This window comes from Lethenteron reissneri, chromosome 45 (assembly GCF_015708825.2).
Source record: "Lethenteron reissneri isolate LAM-NWPU_2019-01 chromosome 45, ASM1570882v1, whole genome shotgun sequence".
Classification (NCBI taxonomy): Eukaryota; Metazoa; Chordata; class Hyperoartia; order Petromyzontiformes; family Petromyzontidae; genus Lethenteron; species Lethenteron reissneri.
This window is the reverse complement of record NC_083823.1, coordinates 9,395,786-9,409,805: the sequence shown is the minus strand read 5'-3', so window position 1 is coordinate 9,409,805 and position 14,020 is coordinate 9,395,786. Positions and strand designations below refer to the sequence as shown.

General features: G+C 46.4%; 1 protein-coding gene across 1 annotated transcript in view; it reads right to left on the bottom strand.

The window, feature by feature from the left end:
* Nucleotides 1-14,020, bottom strand: part of LOC133353839 (sorting nexin-6-like) — a 33,053-nt gene that overhangs the window by 14,322 nt on the left and 4,711 nt on the right. Inside the window, exons 2-5 of the mRNA XM_061570276.1 lie at nt 12,492-12,539; nt 2,047-2,151; nt 1,151-1,261; nt 196-317 (exon numbers count right to left, since the gene is read on the bottom strand). Of these exons, the coding sequence (XP_061426260.1) occupies nt 196-317; nt 1,151-1,261; nt 2,047-2,151; nt 12,492-12,539 (386 nt within the window). The remainder of the gene's footprint in view (nt 1-195; nt 318-1,150; nt 1,262-2,046; nt 2,152-12,491; nt 12,540-14,020) is intronic.

The window sequence follows — 14,020 nt, the reverse complement described above, 5'->3', positions numbered from 1 at the left end:
GCCGTCTATGACAAGACGCCGGTCTGTCATTGAGCCTTCCGGATGGTAAAGTGCTGGATGACGGAGCTTTTGCTGTGCATTACAGTGGCCTTTCGGCTGTGCGCTGCTGCTGTCACAATCACAATCACAAGGCGGCGATCATCGTCATCATCGTTGTTGTTATCACTTCAATGCAGAAGGGTCGCCGTGACTCACGCCTCAAGCTCCTGCTTCATCTTGGTGAACTCCTCCTTGGTCATCGTGCCCTCGCCCTCCCCCAGCTTCTGCAGCTTCTCCCGGGAGGCGTCGAAGTCTGGCCTCGGAGGTGCCGGCGGGATCTTTTGGGCCCACGTGGGGTAGACAGAGCAAAGGACTGAATAAAAAGATCCATGTGCTCGGTCGCTCCTGTATTAAACAGCGAATCGTATTGAAAGTTGCAGGAGGTAATAAGGTGTTGTAAAGGCCTTGTTAACCGTGTGATATGCATCCCCCCACAGACAGAACGTGCAGCTCTTAGCCCTCTCATGTGTTAATCACTCCCCCCCACCTCCTCCACATCGCAAATTATAGCTCAAAGAATTGGCTTGTCGTGTGGAAATTTATAGCAGCCAAATACTCTAAATGAGTCAAATTGAGTCTAAATACGGAAGAAAAAAACGGAAGACCAAGAGAAAAAATCCACACGACCACGGGGAGAACATGCAAATTCTAGATTTGAAGCTTTCGTGACTGCAAGGATTCATACTCTTAGGTTTTTTTGGTAAAGTCACGTATGTAAAAATAAATAATAAACATAAATAATAAAATAGAAATAATAATAAATGTATAATTTTATTTCTATTATTATTTCTATTATATTTTTATTATTTATTTTTACCTACGTGACTTTACCGAAAAAACCTAAGAGTAAGAACATGCAAACTCCAAATATCAAGGCGTCAGGGTCAGGATCGAACCCACGGCCCCTTGTATAGGAGGCGAGGCAGTTAACATCTTGCCACCGAAAAGTCTGTCCAACCCCTGTAAAATCCCGCACAAAGAGCGCTGTGACCTATAACGCCAGACTGTACGCTTATTGCTGGAATGTACCGAGCGTCAGAAATGTGAACAAAGTAAATCTTAATGACAAAAACAAATGGCCTGATCCAAGGCAGCAGCGGTGCTGACGTACGATTATGCCGGCGTATTCCTCGTTCTCCTCGTAGGCGTCGTGAAGCCAGATGAACTCCTCGTGCTGGCGCACGACCGAGAACTCCCCTTGCTTGAAATAGGGCAGGGTGGTCTGAAGCGCGCACACCGCAGTTGCGTCACAAACGTTGAGGGGGATCTTGAAATCATCAATCATCCTCAAGCAAACGCGCCTCATCTGATTACGCCGTCGTTAGATGTTTACGCCTTCATTTTATGATGATAATGACTTATTTTCCCAGGAATAAAAATAATAATTTCAACTCGGAGGCACAAGGAAGCACAATTGGCAAAGCTTTGCAATCTTACCTATATATGTAAATATGTGTTTATGCATGTGGGAGGAAACTGGAGCGCCAGCAGAAAACACATGCATGCAAGGGGGCAACACTCTATCCCACTACAGATGATATTCATCTGCACAATGCTGCACTGCATTCTCCTGCGGAACCAGGGTATGGCACCTCCTCAACGCCCAACGGAAATACAGTTTCGCAATATTTGTGCGATCCAAAAAACCCTAATTATGATCATCAACGCAATACAGATCGGCAGCGCATATTTGACCCGCTGGCAACTTGAGTACAGGCCGGGAGTTGGTAACCTGTGGCTCCGGAGCCGCGTGCGGCTCTTTCAGGGCTGTTTCGTGACGTTATTTATTTAGGACCACCGTCTCGTGTTCAGATGCATTCTGGCTCTTGAAATATAAAATAGTTTTTTACCGAATTCTAAAAAATGCCTCTCCTTGTTATTTAGCTTGCAGACCCCCTGGTATAACGGATAGGTTTAAATGTCGGATACCTCCGATTACCACGATTGGCTACAATACGGTGCAAAAGAAGTTCAACACATGTACATACACACACACACGTTACGTACCTTAGTGTGAACGGTGAATTTCACTTTGTCCCTCTCGCTCAGAGCATCCGAGATGTCCACCTGTAGTGTGGCATCCGAGTGCAGGTCCACAGACACCGACCGCAACTGCTCCAAAAACACGCACAGGAGACAAGCAGCACGAGCGTCGGCGCGGTTACAATGCTGGGCCCCAGTGACGGACTGCGGCTAAAAATCGGGCCCAGACATTTGGAAACCACACTGGTCCCAAATTCGGGCTATGGGAGTGAGCGAGATGTTTAGATGTGACGTACAGTTGTGTTAGCGTGATGTTTTGCAGTGTGAACCTCATTTGCCCAATTTGGGGCTGGCTCCAAAAAAACACAAATGGGGGAGGTCGGTGAGGAAGAATCTTTGGGTGCTGCCGAATATGGTGGGAACTTAATGGAAAATTAGAGCGTAAATAAGCAATGAAGCGTACACATTAGACCAGTGGTTCTTGACCTTTACTGCATCCTTGCGCCCCTTTGGTGCTAAATCGTTAAAACATCTATAATCTTTATAAATATATAAGTTTGATGAAACACAGTAGTTGTACTTACGTGCCCGTGCTTAATTTGTCTTTCGAAGATTTACCTTCTAAAAAAATCTGGAATATCTCGCACCCCCAGGGGATGCGTGCACCCCAGGTTAAGAACCACTCCATTAGAGGTAATACAATATTTTAATACAATTTTTTATGTTTTTTACTCTGATCACATTTGCAATTTCCCCACACAAGACGCCCCACCGGCCCTCAGAATGGACCGGCGCATTTCAAGTTGAAATCATTATTATCGAGATAATAATTATCTTTGTCAAGCTATCAGTTGGGTTTACAAGTGTAGAGGAGTGAATACACGGTGCGCACAGTTAACCGGAGGCAACCGAGGGCAAACAGGTGCGCGTGTGCCAGAGGTGTGGATTCGAGTCATGTGACTTGGACTCGAGTCAGACTCGAGTCATGAATTTGATGACTTCAGACTCGACTTGGACTTGCATAACAATGACTTTGTCCCACCTCTGAGGTGTGGACTCGAGTCATGTGACTTGGACTCGAGTCAGACTCGAGTCATGAATTTGATGACTTCAGACTCGACTTGGACTTGCATAACAATGACTTTGTCCCACCTCTGGCGTGTGCAATATGAGGTTTGCACGGACAAACCGCCAGTTGTTAAGGGGCGAAGCAGGTGCAAATGGGGTCGACAGGTTGTGCACGTTGAGACCGGAGGTGTTGCCAGGGTGACGGGAGATGAGGGTAGATTGATGGGCCAACAGGCGCCGGCCTGGCGAGAGCTTAAAGAGACGCACGAGAGGTCTCGGATAATTAGCAGAGGGATATAAGGGTGTGTGCGTGAGCAGAGAGGGGGTGGTTGACAAGGATGAAGAGTGAAGACATCTCGCCACTGCCGCTCCAGTCGTCAACGGGACCTCAACCCTCACGCTGTCACCGGGCGGGTGTTGGCTGATCCCCCCTGCCCGGGACAGATGGGTGAGCAGGTCTGAGGGAGCGTAGGTGAGGGCAGCGGTGGGGATGTAGAGTTCCTGTGTGTGAAGATGCTGTGTGCGGAGTCGCTGTGTGCGGAGTCGCTGTGTGCGGAGTCGCTGTGTGCGGAGTCGCTGTATGCGGAGTCGCTGAGAGCAGAGCTGCTGAGTGCAGGATAAGTGAGGTGAAAGGTAGATAAGAGTGGGGAGACGTTAAACATAAGTGACCGTAAAGATAGCTATAGGTATGCCTACAACTGGTGCAAGAATAGATGAATAAAGTGTAAGCAGGTGACTTGTTACAACGTGTCGGTGTGAGTCATTGCTGAAGACACTACACAAGCATCTGGATTTGAACATGTGTGCACACCTCAGCAAGGTGATGTGCTACATTGTGTGCAAAGCTTAAATCCATAATAGAGGTTTTTGGGTTAGATCGCGTCAATATATAAATGTGTCGTTAAAACCCGACACTACCCGACACAGCTAACTAGTAAGGGTTGTCACGTAAACAGAACATGCCAATTCGTCACTAATACAGCACACCGGTGTGTTGGAGAGACAAGCCACAACATTTACAAACTTAAGTCTTAAGACTTCTCCACAAATCTGGCTGTCGCCTGATGAAGCTAGTTGTAATTACTGGCGAAACGTCGTACTCAGTAAATATTGTGGCTTGGCTCTCCAGCACACCGATTTGTGCTGTACTAGTGACGAATTGGCATGTTGTTTACGTGACAACCCTTACTAGTTGGCTGCGTCGGGTGGTGGCGGGTTTTAACGACACATTTATATATTTACGTGATCTAACCCAAAAACCTCTATTATGGATGATATTGGTCGTGAAAGCCTACGTGTTAAATCTTAAATCGCTTACACTATACTCTAAAAAAATATGTAACTGTGTGTTTGGTAGGTGTTAGGGCAGCATTTCTCAAACATTTTTGGCCCGCCTACCACTCAGCTGATGCAAACATTTCCACGGATCACCCAGCCCCCACTCCTGGTGATAAAACGCATTCACTTCTCTCTCAAATACCAGAAATACAAAACGATTCGTATTGCCAGAACATAATATTTTTTGTATGTAGTTATAAGGTTTTATTTAGGGGGGGCATTTATATTTTACTAGCGGGAAGTACCCGACATTGCCCGGGCTAAAAATATATTTCTAAGCTTCTCTTAAAAACCTTACATATACATACACAAATATTGTGAAAGCCCGGTGGGCCCTTTGTCCATTTCTCCACCAACAAAATGATAAGAGGCTTGCACAAGCGCAAAAAGTTATAGAAAGTGGTGGGTAAATAGTTCATCTAAAAGGTTTCTGAAAATTGTCGACCCCCCCTCCTCAAAAAATATCTTTACCCCCGCGTAGGTATATATACCTACACACCCTACATACAACAGAGTAAGTAGTATCTATTGACTCTGTAGTTGTATCTACTGACTGTACAGTAGTATCTACTGAGCCAGTAGTAGCTACTGACTGTTTAGTAGTATTTACTGACTGTAGTAACTACTGACCGAAGTAGTATCTACTGGCCCTACAGTAGTATCTACCGACTCTATAGTAGTAACGACGAACTGTAAAGTAGTATCTGCTGACTCTATAGTAGTATCCACTGACTATAATAGTGTAGAGGTGTAATTGCGCATGGCTACGAATGTTGAGGTGTGATTATGCATGGCCACGGATGGCCAACAAACACAGGGGGCGGGGTTACGGCCGTACACAAGGGTGGCGCTCGCACCGACGTCCGCATGTGTATCCCCCACGGGCCCCCCCTCGGGGGCGAGTCCTATAAAAGGTGATGAGCTCGAGGGCTCGAGGTCGAGACTCAGCTTTAACCAGAGAAGACGGAAGACCTGCTAGTGTAGGCCCCAGAGCTCCCCTGGCTCGCTGTCCTTATAAGGGCCGACCAGGGCAAGCCGGTGGCGTGGCCCCGAGAGCCCAGACGAAGCTGGTCTGGTGACTCAGGGAGCCGGGATCCCAGCTTAACCAAGCTGGGACAGATAGCCTCCCCTAGTCCCGTAGTGGAGGAATTGGTATAGGTTAGAGGGGTTAGCTGTCGAGAAATCCCTGTAGCCAAGTGACCTGTAATAACTGTGTTGGTGTAATAAATAAGTGTGCCTCCGATCATGTCGTCAAGCCTCCATATACTTACTACAATAGTAACGACTAACTATAGCCGTATCTACTCACTCGATAGTAGTATCTACTGACTCGAGTAGCTACTCACCATAGTAGTATGTACTGACTGTATAGTAGTATCTACTGACTGTAGCAGTATTTACTGACTGTAGTGGTATATACTAACTGTTTTAGTATCTACTAACTCTATATAGCAGTATCTACCAACTCGATAGCTGTATCTACTATCACTACAGCAGTGCATACCGACTGTGGTGGTACCTGCTTTCACTACAGCAGTGCATATTGACTGTGGTGGTATCCTGCTATGACTACAACAGTGCATACCAACTTTGGTGGTACCTGCTTTAACTAAAGCAGCGCATACCCACTGTGATGGTTCCTGCTATCACTACAGCAGTGCCTACTGAATGTGGTGGCACCTGCTATCACTACAGCAGTACATACCGACTTTGGTGGTACCTGCTTTCACTACAGCAGTGCATACCCACTGTGGTGGTACCTGCTTTCACAACAGCAGTGCATACCGGCTGTGGTGGTACCTGCTTTCACTACAGCAGTGCATACCGGCTGTGGTGGTACCTGTATGATTACAGCTGTACATAATGACTGTGGTGGTACCTGCTATCCCTACAGTAGTACATAATGACTATGGTGGTACCAGCTATCCCTACAGTAGTACATGCTGACTCTATAGCAGTATATATCAGCTCTATAGCACAAACTACTAACCTGACAGAGTGGCATAGTGAGGCCGAGTCCCATGCAGAGCCCCCGGCCTCGCCTAGATTGACCAGCCGGCCGAGGCTGGGAACTGGACCGCTACCCCCGCCCACCATCCCCCTGCCTGCGCTACAATAATACTATCTAAGCGCTATATTAGTATCTACCGACCCTATAGTAGTAAGTGCACACATTGGGGTGGGAGGGGAAGAGAAAAGGACATGACACTTCGATGAATTTCCATCAGCGTTGCGTGTATCTTTTTGCATTTTGAACGCAAATGAGAAATCCCCCCCACCCTCCACCGATGATGGTGCGTGCGTTGCCAGGGGCAACCCCCGGGCAGCTTGAGCGGGGTGGGGAAATAAATAAAGAGAAATCGCACAAAAACGCTATTTTAACTAATTTAAAGGTGACGAATGGGAAAAGGAAATAGTGCTTGCCCACCGGGGGCTAATTTTTTTTCACGTAAACCCCACCATTCGAGAGCCAAATCCCTCGCAAGCGTGCGTGCGCAGACAGACAGACAGACGGACAGACAAAGAATGCCTTTTATAGGTAAGATGACTAGAGTAGTTTAAACAGGGTAGTTTACCTAATTATATATTTGTGTTATTAATTAAAAGTCAAATATGAATTCACGCCTGAAACCAAAAAGGTATAAGCATTGTCATTATAGTCCGAATCAACTTATATTTGCATCACAGCCCCGCGGATCAACCACCTGGAGGACCGTCGTTGGACCACCACTGGTGGTGGTACCGGGGATGGCACTCTGACAGCCACTGTCGGTTCAAGTGACCTAATTCAGAGTTTTTCTGATGGGCAATGTGAAATGCGTCATGTTCCAACGCCCACGTTAGTCCTGTTACACAACACGCACGCACACACGCACGCTCATAACGATTCGCACACCCCCCTCGCAGAGTTTCTTTGAAACACCGTTGCTGAGCACAGGTCCAAAGACCCAACACATCAAGCAACCAGCAACAAAACCATTAAAGTTGTAACAGATAAAGAGGTAAGACGTTCCTTGGAATTGAGGACTGTTACTAAATGAGAGCTTGTGCAAAAGGGACGATGGGAAGGAATTCCAAAGTCGAAGAATGCGAGAAAAGAAGCAAAAGATAAGTGTTTTGACCAATGAATTATGGTCAATGAGTGGTTCCGGTTGTTTATGGGGAGTGGCAGTGTAGCGGTTAGTGCCCTGCACTATGAACCCGATTCCCGCTCACGGCCAACAGCAGTAACAATTATTTTAACTGGTCCTGGGCCTTCCCTGGGTCGACTCAGCCTCAAATGAGTACCTGGTGCAGGGTGTAAACATCGCCACGAGGGAGACAAAGGCGGCCTGGCATGGTGGTGGCCACCAACCCCCTTGTGTGCCGTGCCAGCCTTCATAGGTGCTCGCTAACAACACTTGCCCTAACAGTTAGTTAAGGCTATACAAGGGATCTTTGTCTATGTTTTTTGTGTTGTTATGATGTGGAGTGTGGTGGTTGAACACAGTATGGACAAGAGGTAACAGTCAGTCTGGTAGACTGAGTTCTCGATATGGGTGGAGGAATCAGTCAATGAAATTGGATGAGCCATAACAATGTTAGAGTTGTGATTCGAGACTGGATTGTTTTGTCATGGTGGGTGTAAGTGGAGTCTCCAGTGACTGCATGGCTGACGTGCATCAATCACGTGCAACATTTACTACTTTAAAATAATAAAATCTTATGCAGCAGAATACAGCACACACTATCGTGAGCGTAAGAACTTATTTGAATCAATTTTAATCAAATCATTAATAATTACAAACTTTTTTTTACATTATATATGTTACAACTATAGACACAAACCGAAAACGGAATTTCGCAATATCCGTTTTTTAACAGGATTAAAGAAGTTCTTTTGGGGAAATTCTGGCACAGTAGTCCTCGCACTGTGACTGTGGGCTTAGCGATCTAAGTTTGATTCCTGATCAGCACTGCAAACGATATATGAATCGGTCCTTGGCCTCCCCGTTCTCACCAACCCACTGGGTGGTGTGGTAAAGTACGGTCAAAATGAACCCCACGACTGATACAGCTTGCCGATGTCTTCAGCAGTGGGTTGACAAATGGTAATATATTGTTATGTATGTATGTATGTTGAACATCCATCGTACTGTACGTAGCCAACCGTGCTAATCGGAGGTGCGGAGTGTTATAAGAGAAGATGTGTGATAAGGTTCTTATTATCCACGATACCGATTCATAATTCGTTTTTTTGTTGGGTTAGACCGTGTAGGGCAGGGGTCGGCAACCAAAATAACAAGAAGAGCCATTTCTTTCCAATTCGGTACAAAATTCAGTATTTCAAGAGCCGCAATGCATCTGAGTACATACGTACTCATCGTCAAGAAGCAGCCCGTAAAGAGCCGCATGCGGCTCCGGAGCCGTAGGTTGCCGACCCCTGGTGTAAGGCTAATGTAAGTTCATAAACTCAATCCCTCTGCCACCGGATAGAGCCAATCAAATCAAGTTGTCTTAAAATTTTAAACAGTTTTGTTGTACAATGGCTCACTGGAGAGAAGGTGATGAGATGAAGAGATAAGAGAGATAGAGAGAACTTCTGCAAGTTTTAGAAGCATTTGGAGACGTCGCACGTACAATACTTCATTATCCACGAAATTTGCTATTCACGAGCACCTCTGAAACATATCCCTTGCGAATAACAAGGGATACTGGACATTATCAAAGCATATTTTGTTTGTGTTACTTGCCACAAGTATGCGTGGTTAACGTGGGCATGATTCCTTATAATTGGTGTCTATTTGACTGTAAAAAAGAGTGAGCTTGGGCGGAACATGTCATGACTAGAGGAGATGATGGCCAAGGGAGGAGACTGGTCACCGAATGGCAGCCAAAGTGAAGGCGGGGAGCGGAAGTGTATCAGTTAGTGCGCTGCACTACGAACCCGCCGAACTGAGTTAAATTTCCGCTCACGGCCAACACCATTGACAATTATCTGAACCGGTCCTGGGCCTCCCCTAGGTCGACTCAGCCTCAAATGAGTACCTAGTGAGGTGTATAAACATCGCCACGAGGGAGACAAAGTCGGCCTGGCATGGTGGTGGCCACCCACCCCCTCGTGTGCCGTGCCGGCCCTCAAAGGCGCTCGCTAACAACACTTGCCGTAACAGTTTGTTAAGGCTATACAAGGGATCTTTATTTTTTGTGTTGTTATGATGTGGAGTGTGGTGGTTGAACACAGTATGGACAAGAGGTAACAGTCAGTCTGGTAGACTGAGTTCTCGATATGGGTGGAGGAATCAGTCAATGAAATTGGATGAGCCATAACAATGTTAGAGTTGTGATTCGAGACTGGATTGTTTTGTCATGGTGGGTGTAAGTGGAGTCTCCAGTGACTGCAAGGCTTACGTGCATCAATCACGTGCAACATTTACTACTTTAAAATAATAAAATCTTACGCAGCAGAATACAGCACACACTATCGTGAGCGTAACAACTTACTTGAATAAAATTTTATCAAATCATTAATAATTACAAACTTTTTTTAACATTATATATGTTACAACTATAGACACAAACCGAAAACGGAATTTCGCGATATCCGTTTTTTTAACAGGATTAAAGAAGTTCTTTTGGGGAAATTCTGGCACAGTAGTCCTCGCACTGTGACTGTGGGCTTAGCGATCTAAGTTTGATTCCTGATCAGCACTGCAAACGATATATGAATCGGTCCTTGGGCTCCCCGTTCTCACCAACCCACTGGGTGGTGTGGTAAAGTACGGTCAAAACGAACCCCACGACTGATACAGTTTGCCAATGTCTTCAGCAGTGGGTTGACAAATGGTAATATATTGTTATGTATGTATGTTGAACATCCTTCGTACTGTACGTAGCCAACCGTGCTAATCGGAGGTGCGGAGTGTTATAAGAGAAGATGTGTGATAAGGTTCTTATTATCCACGATACCAATTCATAATTCGTTTTTTTGTTGGGTTAGACCGTGTAGGGCTAATGTAAGTTCATAAACTCAATCCCTCTGCCACCGGATACAGCCAATCAAATCAAGTTGTCATAAAATTTTAAACAGTTTTGTTGTACAATGGCTCACTGGAGAGAAAGTGATGAGATGAAGAGATAAGAGAGATAGAGAGAACTTCTGCAAGTTTTAGAAGCATTTGGAGACGTCGCACGTACGATACTTCATTATCCACGAAATTTGCTATTCACGAGCACCTCTGAAACATATCCCTTGCGAATAACAAGGGATTACTGGACATTATCAAAGCATATTTTGTTTGTGTTACTTGCCACAAGTATGCGTGGTTAACGTGGGCATGATGCCTTATAATTGGTGTCTATTTGACTGTAAAAAAGAGTGAGCCTGGGCGGGACATGTCATGACTAGAGGAGATGATGGCCAAGGGAGGAAACTGGTTACCGAATGGCAGCCAAAGTGAAGGCGGGGAGCGGAAGTGTATCAGTTAGTGCGCTGTGCTACGAACCCGCCGAACAGAGTTAAATTCCCGCTCACGGCCAACACCAGTGACAATTATCTGAACCGGTCCTGGGCCTCCCCTAGGTCGGCTCAGCCTCAAATGAGTACCTGGTGCAGTGATCAAACATCGCCAAAAGGGAGACAAAGACGGCCTGGCATGGTGGTGGCCACCCACCCCCTCACGTCACGCGATCTCCGTCACGCGATCTCCGTCATGCTTTTGAGACATAGAAGTAAAAAGAACGTCATGATGAACAAGGGATTATAACCTTTAAATGAAATAAGTCTGTGTCACCGCGCCCTTACAAATTGCACACGAATGGATGCAATGAATATCGCGTCGCGGTCTGCTTTTCGCTTGCAAGTTTCAGATTTACTGCAATACACCCATCCTTGGACGGGCAAAAGGCTAGTGATATATAAATATATACTTGTGTAATGAGCGACTTCCACGACACGTCGTGTAGAGTGTACTTCTTCTTTATTACTCACACCGAGTACAACACGAGGTATTAACGTCTCTACTGGCCACACACAGCCGATCACTCGGCATGGTCTCATCGCCCTCACTCGGCTACGCCGTTGGCTGGCGGTGTGACGATGACGACGATGGAAACCACGCAGGATATCTTCCACGTGGCCGGACGACGGAGAGAGATGTCGGCGAGCAGCGACGCAGTCAGGACCCAAGACTCCCACACACAAGCCCCGAATCCCAGGTCCGCTCCTCCTTATATCCCCCCAGGCGTGGCTAAATCCCGCCTCCGGCCACGCCCTCTTGTGGAACCTTCGAGCAGGTTCCTGGAGTATCTCGGCTAGCCCCACCTTATACCTTTGCCCCAGATACACCTCCCTCTCTGATTAGTTGTTACTTAACCGTGCCCGTACCCGTGATTCCCCTTCCAGGCCAGCAGGTGTCACCCTGTCATTACACTTGTGTCGATGATAGGATGCCCACTGTGACTGGAACCATAACGCAAGCATAATCCTTAAAGGCCAGCTTCTTAAACAGATGCAGGGCCATTAAAAATGTGTGCAATACCAGTAAACAGCACACGATTCCGTTCAGAATCATCAGCGGCCATGGTCAATCCACTGCTGTATGCGTCGGTCAAGGGATGAAACCCGTTACAACGAACATTCACCAGCAGCAGAATATTATGCAATTAAATCAGTTTGCGTGCACGTGCGCTGGATGGATTCTTACACCTTCATCTAGCAGTTGATTGAACATGGCTGATGATATTGAAATATAACTGTGTATCATTATTGTTATGGGGAATGGTAGTAGTAGTATAATGGTTAGAGCGATGTGCTACAAACCCAGCGCTGCTCACAGCTAACATGGGGTGTCGAATATCTGGGCCTCCCTGAGGCCGACTCGAGCGTTAAATGAGTACCTTGTACAGTGTGGTAGTATACTAGGTACTTGGGAGACAAAGGCGGCCAGGCGTGGTGCTGGCCACCCACCCCTTGTGTGCAGTGGCGGCCTTCATGAGTGTTCGTTCACGGCATTTGCCCCAACAGTCTGTTCATCCTACAGGGGGTAGTTGTTTGTCTTTGTATTATTAGTGCATGAACTTGCCTTGTTCTCCTCTTCTGTGAAGTAGTCAGGACTGTCATCCATTCCGTCCTACAAACAGGGGGGGGGGGGGGCGGCCATAATTTAAGCTGCAGTTTTCTGATTGCACAGTGCTGATCGTTGATATGAAAATTATATGGTGATGCTGCTGCATTGGCAGTGTTGCACAAGTTACAAAAAACATTAACACGTTCATCAACAACACTGTGTTTGGCCTCAAAAAGAAAAAATATATTCAGCAGGCGACATCGTGGACAATGGCCCTTCTTCATAGCACGTAAAGAGAGGCCAGAAGAGAGATTGAGTAGATGATTGCGCAGTGCGCGAAACCACTGCACCACCACTCGAAAACTAAATTCCATATCAATGTATACAGTATTTCTGATTAAGATGCAGTGACATGAATAACGGCCATTGCCCGAAACGTCGCCTATTATATATTATATTTTTTATTGCTGTCGTTTTCAGCCCACAAACAGGGCGACTGTCGTTATGTGCAAGGCAGAAGTGTAAAATCACGGCAAAACAGGGCACTTGTGACCACTCGCTGGCTGAGCCTTCAGAAGCACGGCGAATATTTAAAGAGAAAATAAATATCCCCCCCACTCGCACACACCAGATCTTCTGCTTTGTCATCATCGCACGCTGGCATGGGGGTTGGAGAAAGGGAGGGAGGTTCAACACCGACTGGAACATTCATTTTAACGGTGACATTTTTAGCGTCGGTATTATTGTGTGTACGGCTGTGTGGGCGCACACACAGTGCTCTACCAGCGATGAATAACGAGCACAATTATCATCACCATGCCTCAAACAGAAGTTCTGGCATCCAAGTACATATAAAAAAATACTTGTAGCAAAACAGTGTATTGGTTATATGGATATTCGCAAAACGAAAATGTTGTACAGCTCACAAAGAAGAACCACGCGGCACAACACTGCATCCTTCAACAAAGCAAAACGACAAAGATCCCCGATATTAACAGACTGTTGGGGCAAGCGCTGTTAGCAAGCTCCTATGAATCATGGCACACGAGGTGGTTGGTGGAAAGCCCCACCGATAGACTCACCACATAGACTCACCACACAAAGACAGACTCATGACACAGAGACTCACAACACAGAGACCCATAGACTCACCACACAGAGACCAAGACTCACTAGACAGAGACCCATAGACTCACAGAGCCACATAGACTCACCACACGGATACCCACAGACTCACCACACAGACTCACTAACCACACAAAGACTCATAGACTCACACAAAGACCCCATAGACTCATCACACAGAGACCCACAGAATCACTAAACAGAGACCCAGACTCATCACGCAGAGAGCCATACACTCGCACAGATACGCATGTTTAAACATTGCACCAGGTACTCATAGGAGGTTGAGTTGACCTCTGGAGGCCCAAGACCAGTTCAGATAATCGTCACTAGTGTTGGCCATGAGCGGGAATCTAACTCGAGTCGCCAGGTTTGTAGTGCAGTGCGCTAACCACTACACTATCGCTCTCCACTTTAAA